Source organism: Lipotes vexillifer, unplaced genomic scaffold, assembly GCF_000442215.2.
Source record: "Lipotes vexillifer unplaced genomic scaffold, Lipotes_vexillifer_v1.1 scaffold231, whole genome shotgun sequence".
NCBI lineage: Eukaryota > Metazoa > Chordata > Mammalia > Artiodactyla > Lipotidae > Lipotes > Lipotes vexillifer.
The window spans coordinates 3,555,849-3,565,670 of record NW_006791822.1 but is presented as its reverse complement, the minus strand read 5'-3'; the positions used below and the strand labels follow the sequence as shown (position 1 = coordinate 3,565,670).

The 9,822-nt window shown below is 35.7% G+C and overlaps 1 protein-coding gene across 1 annotated transcript in view; it reads left to right on the top strand.

The window, feature by feature from the left end:
- The window catches only part of METTL14 (methyltransferase 14, N6-adenosine-methyltransferase non-catalytic subunit), a 39,225-nt gene that overhangs the window by 674 nt on the left and 28,729 nt on the right, over positions 1–9,822 (top strand). The window contains exons 2-5 of the mRNA XM_007464855.1: positions 3,571–3,659; positions 7,450–7,537; positions 9,042–9,122; positions 9,488–9,575. Coding sequence (XP_007464917.1) covers positions 3,571–3,659; positions 7,450–7,537; positions 9,042–9,122; positions 9,488–9,575 — 346 coding nt within the window. The remainder of the gene's footprint in view (positions 1–3,570; positions 3,660–7,449; positions 7,538–9,041; positions 9,123–9,487; positions 9,576–9,822) is intronic.

Below are 9,822 nucleotides of genomic sequence, written 5' to 3'. Positions count from 1 at the left end.
AACGAACCCGTGTCCCCTGCATCGGCAGGCGGACTCTCAACCACTGCGCCACCAGGGAAACCCCTCTGTTCACTTTTTAAATGGTCGTTTGTGTCTTGTCTTTCTTTGTAATCAGCTCCGGATTCTTGAGATTGGGGCTTCGTTGTGGGTCAGGTTTACGGTATTTTCTCTGGGATAGTGTGTAACGACTGCATTGGTAGAAACCTTAGTGTAAATTTTAGATTCTGCATGACGCGTATTGCTGTCGACCCTGCCGAGTACGGTATCCTCGTCCTCACTCGCAGCTAATGTTTGAATTCTTAATCTGTATCGATCACAACAAATCTCTGAAGTAGGTAATATTGTCTTCACTTATCGGATAATGAAACAGAGGCTCCAGAGGTTAATTTTTGTCCCGGCTCCTTTACCTCTGGGCCAGAAAGTTAAACCCAGTTTTGTCTCTCCAGATCTTGGCCTCACTCCTTCTTGTGTATGAGTAAGTTAACACTTGATTAGTAGAGTACACATGCAGAAAATGCAGATGCACACCTTTGCTTAATTAAAGTTAGAGGTTGTGTTTTACTTTCTACCACTCAGACCGGTAAAAGGGATCGGGGAAATGCTCACAGATTTTGATGAGGCATCTTACTGTTATTTTTTTCAGTAATAAGTTTTCGTTTTAGTACATGGAAATCTGAGACCAATCCTCTTTTATGATCTGATGAAAAGATTTATGGTACAGTGTTAAAAGTGTGGGCGTTTAGGGAGTTCCCTGGTGGTCCAGTGGTTAGGACTCAGCGCTTTCACTGCTGTGGCCCGGGTTCAATCCTTGGTCGGCAACTAAGATCCCACAAACGCCTGGCCAAAAAAAAAGGGGGCGTTTGGAATCAAATCTGTTCCTGACATAGTGATTTTGGACAAATCAGGTATCTTTTCCAAGCCTTCCTTTTCCCAGTTTCTATTATGTTATCTTCAAAAATGTTCAGCAGCTCTTTGTTACCACCAAGATTCTTACTCTTTAGTTTTGAATTCGGACGTCTGTTTGACTCAAAATAGTCGTAAACAATGATTGGTTGAGTGTCTTACTATGTGCCAGGAGCTTTTGTAGACATTGGCAATTCAGCTATGAATAATAATAGGTGGTCCTACCCTCAGAGCGCTTACATACTGCACAGAATTTAATAATGGCTGCCATTTATTAAGTCCTTTCTGTGTGTCAAGACTCTGCCAAGCTTGTACATACATTATATTTGATCATACCAGTCAGATGCTTTCTGTGTCTTATAGATGAAGAAAATAAAGCTCAGGAAATTTGTTACATGCTGAAGGCCACAAACCTTTTACATTTGCAAGCTGCAGTTTTAGGCCTTTGCAGTACACCTGGCTGCCTCCTAGTACAGTTGGATAGGAACCTTTCCACCTAAGTAAGGATGTACAGTATAATCAATGACAGACTTCCACTTTACCAACTAATTTCAGCCTGTCTTTCACTTTTCTCTGTATGAACAAGACAGACTGGTTTATTACTCTCCAGAACGTGATTTGTGCAGTACATACTTGATGATTTTTAAAAGTTGTCCTTTCTTTCTGATTTCTGTCTATCCTCTGTGACAGCCCAGGTCAGAATTTTGTGATGAAACCTATTGTGATCTCCCTGGCTTAGACTCTTCTCCCTCTGAGCATCCATTTTCCTTACTGTTGAGTCCACTACTGTATATTATTAACCATCATACAGAATATAAGCAGTTTGCATGCAGTGTCTTTACATTTAATTCCTGTTGGCTTAATCTTCTATCCTAACTTTGTTTCTTGCCCAAAGTAAGTTTTTAATAAATTTCTGTTGATTGATGATCTGTCGGAGTAGAGCACAACTCAAGTGTGTATAATTTGCTTGACTGACTTGGCTGCTGGATGAAGATATCGGATGTAGTATATAGGCCCAGACCATGATTGTGGCAGTTGATGCTATCACCAACGATTTACACCTGTTTTTATTTAACTTGTAGCTTTGTTTCAAAAAATTATACATGCTTTCAAATGATACCAAATGGTCATAGTTATTCAAATAATATATTTAATGCTACCACAATGGAAAGTCTATTACTCCAGTCATTCCACAATTTTTTTAAAATGTTGGAGCATGAGAAGACAATTATATATGTAAGCACAATTTGATTTAAAGCATTCCTCTTGTAAAACATTGTATTCTAATTTACACCTTGGTAGAAAACCTCATTGGTTCATTCACATATTTATAAGCATGTACTATAAGTCAGATGTTATAGTAGCTGCTGAACATACAGATATCAACAGGACAGAGTTCTTCGCCTCAGTGAGCTAACATTTCAGTGGGGGAGAAGTAAACAAAAGTAAACTGATAAAGTAATTGAATTGTACAAATAAAAAATTGGAAGTTGTGATAGCGACTGTGAAACAAATAAACAAAAGTAAAACAAAAAGGGTGTATTAAGTGCTATGATCGGAATGAGGAAATGAGGAGGTAAAAATAATAGAAAGGAGGCTACCTATTCTGTATATAGTGTTCATGGAAGGACCCTCAGAAGAAATGTACTCATCTGAGATTTGAAGAGAGTCGAGTCAGTCTTGGGAAGAAGGTTAGAAAGCATTCCACCTATGGGAATAAATGTGTTTTCTGACTAAAGAGAATAAGGGTCAGGAAGATTTTATGGAAGAGTTAAAATATCAGGAACAGTTGATATATTGGAAGAGAGTTTTCATTGGGGAAACCTTAGGAGAGTCATGAAGTGGGTAGTCTAAAGAGGCAGTGGTAATTGTTTAAGATCAAGGCTGGGGACTTGCAGCTCTAATATTGTAGTGTGCCTTCTCACCTTTCTTGAGCTAAGGGATTATTTAATGCAGATTTCCTCATACCCTTCGTGTGCTTAAAAATATTAAGTGGTTCCTCATGGCCTGTAAATTGCATTCTATACTTCTTGGTTTGGCTTTTAAAGTTTTCCATGAATTGATCCCACACTATGTAGCCAGGCCTATTTCAACTAGTGATTTGTTTACATTTGTTGTATTTTGCAAAATTTCCTGAACTGCCAACCCGAATTTGCATCACTATTTTTCACGTTTTTCTAAAGTTTAGTATTGTACCTATAATCATTATAAAGACTTGGCTTGAGTAAAACTGAAAATGTATTTATTACGGCATGGAATAAATAAGGTACAATACGTGAGCTGATGGATGCAGAGTGTTTAACATAGTGCATATCACACTATAAACACTATGTTAGCTGCTTTTTTTGTTGTTTTGCTACTGCTGCTAAATTGTGTTTTATTATTTGCTTTAAAAGTAGAGGATTGGCTCAAGTTAATTGTTTTAATTTCAAAATAACTGAAAGCATAAAATACTTTTCAGCTGGCAAAATCATTCTTAATTAACATGGTTTTGCTCCAAGGTGTTTTCTGTTTTTCCTGCAAGGTAATTCGTCCATTTGCCTGCTGCAGTAGTTACAGGTTTGTTTGTTTGTTTTTTAATACTTGATGTATTAAATGCTGCTACAAATGACTAGGAACGCTATTCAGTACACTGTCATCTAATTTTTGGTTTTTGCCTTTTCTCAGTTGGGAGCTGAAAGTGCTGACAGTATTGGTGCTGTGTTAAATAGCAAAGATGAGCAGAGAGAAATTGCTGAAACAAGAGAAACTTGCAGGTCAGTTGAATATTTTTTTAGTGACATGTTAGTATTTGTGAAACGATCACTGTTTTAATAAAAAATAATCCTAGGTATGAAGTGTGTTGTTATAAGCATCAGCATACAGATTTAGGAAACATTGGTTTTTATTGTTCATGAATTATTAAATACTTATTATCTGAATACAGTAAGTTTTCATTTATAAAGTAGTTAGAAAATGGAATGTTAGGCTAGGAATTAGCTTATATACCATATATAATTTTATTTTAAAAATCCTTATTAAAAAAAACACACTTTGCCCTAAAAGTGGTATTGATTTGATAGTTCATAAAGCATTTAGAATTTTTCAGTATTGTAGTTATCAATTTTTTTTTATTGGAGTATAATTACTTTACAATGTTGTGTTAATTTCTGCTGTACAGTGAAGTGAATCAGCTATATGTATACATGTATCCCCTCCTTCTTGGACCTCCCTCCCACCCACTGCTATCTCACCCATCTAGGTCATCACAGAGCACCAAGCTGATCTCCCTGTGCTATACAGCAGGTTCCCACTAGCTATTTTACACATGGTAGTGAATATATGTCAGTCCTAATCTCCCAGTTCATCCCACCCTCCCCTTCCCTCTGCCCCCTGTGTCTACTCATCTGTTCTCTACTTCTTTGTCTCTATTCCTGCCCTGCAAATAGGTTCATCTGTACCATTTTCTAGATTTCACATATATGTGTTAATATATGATATTTGTTTTTCTCTTTCTGACTTACTTCACTCTGTGTGACAGACTCTAAGTTGATCCACATCTCTGCAAGTGACCCAGTTTTGTTCCTTTTTATGGCTGAGTAATATTCCATTGTATACGTGTACCACATCTTCTTTATCCATTCCTCTGTCGTTGGACATTTAGGTTGCTTCCATGTCCTGGCTATTGTAAATAGTGCTGTAATGAACATTGGGGTACATGTGTCTTTTTGAATTATGGTTTTCTCAGGGGATATGCCCAGTAGTGGGATTGCTGGGTCATATGGTAGTTCTATTTTTCGTTTTTTAATGAATGTCCATACTGTTCTCCATAGTGGCTGTATCAAATTACATTCCTACCAACAGTGCCAGAGGGTTCCCTTTTCTCCACACCCTCTCTAGCATTTACTGTTCATAGATTTTTTTGATGGTGACCTTTCTGACTGGTGTGAGGTGATACCTCATTGTCGTTTTGATTTGCATTTCTTTAATACTTAGTGATGTTGAGCATCTTTTCATGTGCCTCTTGGCCACCTGTATGTGTTCTTTGGTGAAATGTCTATTTAGGTCTTCCAGCCATTTTTCGATTGGGTTATCTGTTTTTTGATATTGAGCTGCATGAGCTGTTTGTATATTTCGGAGATTAATCCTTTGTCAGTTGCTTCATTTGCAAATATTTTCTCCCATTCTGAGCGTTGTCTTTTCATCTTGTTTATGGTTTCCTTTGCTGTGCAAAAGCTTTAAAGTTTCATTAGGTCCCATATGTTTGTTTTTATTTTTATTATCCTAGGAGGTGGGTCAAAAAAGATCTTGCTGTGATTTATGTCAAAGAGTGTTTTTCCTACATTTTCCTCCAGGAGTTTTTTGGTGTCCAGTCTTACATTTAGGTCTTTAATCCATTTTGAGTTTATTTTTGTATGTGGTGTTAGGTAGTGTTCTGATTTCATTCTTTCATATGTAGCTGTCCAGTTTTCCCAGCACCACTTAGTGAAGAGGCTGACTTTTCTCCATTGTATATTCTTGCTTCCTTTATCAAAGATAAGGTGACCATAGGTGTGTGGGTTTATCTCTGGGCTTTATATCCTGTTCCACTGATCTATATTTCTTTTTTTGTGCCAGTACCATACTGTCTTGATTACTGTAGCTTTGTAGTATAGTCTGAAGTTGGGAGCCTGGTTCCTCCAGCTCTGTTTTTCTTTTTCAATATTGCTTTGGCTATATGGCACCTTTTCTGTTTCCATATAAATTGTAAAATTCTTTGTTCTGATTCTGTGAAAAATGCCTTTAGTAATTTGATAGGGATTGCATTGAATCTGTAGATTGCTTTGGGCAATATAGTCATTTTCACAATATTGATTCTTCAGATCCAAGAACATGGTATATCTCTCCATCTGTTAGTGTCATAGTTGATTTCTTTCATCAGTGTTTTATAGTTTTCTGAGTACAGGTCTTTTGCCTCATTAGGTAGGTTTATTCCTAGGTATTTTATTCTTTTTGTTGCATTGGTAAATGGGATTGTTTCCTTAATTTATTTTTCTTATCTCCTGTAGTTAGTGTATAGGAATGCAAGAGGTTTCTGTGCATTAATTTGGTATCCTGTACCAAATTCATTGATTAGCTCTAGTAGTTTTCTGGTGGCATCTGTAGGATTTTTCTGTGTATATCATGTCATCTGCAAGCAGCAATGGTTTTACTTCTTCTTTTCCAATTTGTATTCCTTTTTTTAAAAAAATATTTATTTTTCACTGTGTTGGGTCTTCGTTGCTGTGCACAGGCTTTCTCTAGTTGCAGCGAGCAGGGGCTACTCCTCATTGCGGTGCGTGGGCTTCTCATTGCGGTGGCTTCTCTTGTTGTGGAGTGTGGGCTCTAGGCATATGGGCTTCATTAGTTGTGGCTTGTGGGCTCTAGAGCGCAGGCTCAGTAGTTGTGGCACATGGGCTTAGTTGCTCCACGGCGTGTGGGATCTTCCCGGCCCAGGACTCGAACGCGTGTCCCCTGTATTGGCAGGTGGATTCTTAACCACTGTGCCACCAGGGAAGTCCCTCCAATTTGTATTCCTTTTATTTCTTTTTCTTTTCTGATTGCTGTGGCTAGGACTTCCAAAACTATGTTGAATAATAGTGGTGAGAGTGGACATCCTTGTCTTGTTCCTGATATTAGAGGAAATGCTTTCAGTTTTTCACCATTAAGAATGATGTTTGCTGTGGGTTTGTCATATATGTCCTTTATTATGTTGAGGTAGGTTCCCTATATGCTCATTTTCTGGAGAGTTTTTATCTTAAATGGGTGTTAATTTTGTCAAATTTTTGTCGAATTTTTTCTGCATCTATTGAGATGATCATATGGTTTTTATTCTTTAATTTGTTGATATGGTGTATCACATTGATTGATTAGCATATATTGAAGAATCCTTGCATTCCTGGGATAAATCCCACTTGATCATGGTTTATGATCCTTTTAATAGAGATTAATAGAGTTTGGAAGTCTTCCTCCCTCTGCAGTTTTTTGGAAGATTTTGAGAAGGATAGGTGTTAGCTTGTCTCTAAATGTTTGATAGAATTCACCTGTGAAGTCCTCTGTTCCTGGACTTTTGTTTGATGGAAGATTTTTAATTACAGTTTCAATTTTATTACTTGTGATTGGTCTGTTTATATTTTGTTTCTTCCTGGTTCAGTCTGGGAATTTTTTACCTTTCTAAAAATTTGTCCATTTCTTCCAGGTTGTCCATTTTATTGGCATATAGTTGCTTGTAGTAGTCTTTTATGATCCTTTATAGAACATCAGTTTTGCTCAAGACACATTAGAATGATACATAATGTAGAAGTTTCTTTTTGCCATGCATACCTTATAAAAGCTTAGTTTCTTATTTGTTTGCTTTCTCAAAAAAAAGTACAGATTATTCATCAGGTTGTGTTACTTTTAAGATTTATAAACTGGGTGAATAGATACTGTTTAGTCAGGAAAAATTTGCCTTGTTCTGTTTTTAGAACTGGTTCTTTAATATTATTAATGGATACATTTATACATCTTGTATATATTTGTGAGTGGTATTTCAGTTTTAATTTTCAGGGCTTCCTATGATACCTCTGCTCCAAATGCAAAACGTAAGTATCAGGATGAAGGAGAGACAGATGAAGACAAAATGGAAGAATATAAGGCAAGTAGATAATGGGACAATTTTATGGTCAAGAAGAAAATAAGTCCTTACAATCCGTAGAGTCTTACCCAGGAAAACAAAATTTGACAGAAGCTGAATTTTGACAGAATACTGATTAATTATTGGTAGTGTGTATGTAATTAGGTAAATTTAAGGCATTTATATCAGTTTAACACAAGAGGTATGTGGATTAAATTAGGTGATGTATGTGAAGCACTTAGCATAATGCCTAGTAAGCACTAGGTGATAGCATTCTTAAGAGTAAGGAGGTAGATGTATCAGAAACTTTGGATAATTCAGTAATATTTCGAGAGGCTACAGTACTGTCTTCTTTGAGTTGCATTTATTCCATGTTAAGAATATAGGGTAGTACAATTAAAATATTTTGAGAACTCATGGACTAGACAGCAGTGTAGAACCATTTCTGACAGAGGCCCAAGGCAAAAACCCAGCTTCTCAACTTGTAATTACAATATGTAGTTGAAAAGAAAGTAAGTTAAGGACAAAAAAACCTACCTCCATTTTTTTCAAATTAATTGTCCTACAACTATATTCAATAGAGAAGAGAATAAATAGTTTCAGTAAATCTTTAGGTATAATTATCTAATTTCATAGGTATTCTCTTGTGTATTGGTTGCATTTGATATATCCTCTTATATAACTTAACTCTTTGTGATTATATTAGGTCAAACCATATACAGTTTCTGATATTTTAACATTTTTGACTTATAAAATAGCAGTTTCATATGGTTTGATCTAGTAGAAATAAAATTGCCCCATTGGTGGTCATATCTTTCATGATTTGAGCTAAATTCTAATATTTAAGATATTATATCAGAGATAAATAATCCTAGATAACTTAGTCAACAAAATTAGTAGTTATAGATAATTATTACTGATGAGAATGAAAAAGAAATATTTATTTTGTATATTATAAGCATAACTAGTTACAGCTAATGATGAGAAAGCAAAAACTTCAAGTTTTTTTTAGATTAAAAAATTTTTTTTAAATTTGTATGTTATTTATTTATTTATTTGGCTGCATTGGGCCTTAGTTGTGGCATGTGGGCTCTTCATTGCCACCCGTGGGCTTCTCTCTAGCTGTCGGACGCGTGCGCAGGCTTACTTGCCCCGCGGCACGTGGGATCTTAGTTCCCCCATGGCATGTGGGATCTTAGTTCCCCGACCAGGGATCCAACCCATGTCCCCTGCATTGGAAGGCGGATTCTTAACCACTGGACCACCAGGGAAGTCCTGACTTCAATACTTGAATTTAACAGTAATTTGAAAACTTTATTGTATCTTAGGGAAGGAAAATATTTATATGAGTCTTAATACTCGAGATATCATAATATGTGAGATACTCCTCTTATACATAAAATGTATACTTCCTTTTCCAAGGATGAATTAGGAAAGAAAATATTTATATGAGTCTTAATACTCGAGATATCATAATATGTGAGATACTCCTCTTATACATAAAATGTATACTTCCTTTTCCAAGGATGAATTAGAACTGCAACAGGAGGAAGAGAACTTGCCATATGAAGAAGAGATTTACAAAGATTCTAGTACTTTTCTTAAGGTAAAAAAAATAATTTTCAGGTCCATAACTCTTCACATTTCAGCTCTCTGCCTGAAAAGATTTTAAATACTATTTGTTTTCAAGATTTTTTCAGTTATTGAGGGATCATTATTATAAAATAAAGGTCATTTAAAATTATGCATGAAATATTCTTCTGATGCTTGCCCATTTAGGATGAGATAATGCTTTATTAATGTCTGTAGATACTGAATTGTAATACTATTATTTTAATAGTGATGTTTTCTGTTTTTTTAATGTCAATTAACTTATATTTTGTATGGCCTCATAATAAAAAATAAAGTACAGAGTTAGTGTATCTGCCCTCAGAGCGAATGCTATTAATTTAATTTTGACGTTTTCTTTAGGGAACACAGAGTTTAAATCCCCATAATGATTACTGCCAACATTTTGTAGACACTGGACATAGACCTCAAAATTTCATCAGAGATGTAGGTATGTCAGATTTGTTGGGAATATGGTATTGCTAGCTGTTGATTACATGCATGTAATTTATCCATTTTGTGGTTTATTTCTAACAATTATTTTTCCTGGCTTGGCTTCCCCTTTCCATTCTTAGTACTTCTAGTACACTCTTTTTCCATCAAGCAGCGTTACTTTTTTCCTTCTTCCTTCCATCTTTCCTTCATTTTGGTTCTGTAACTATCCCTCATTTTTATTTTGCCTTCATTTATTCCTTTGA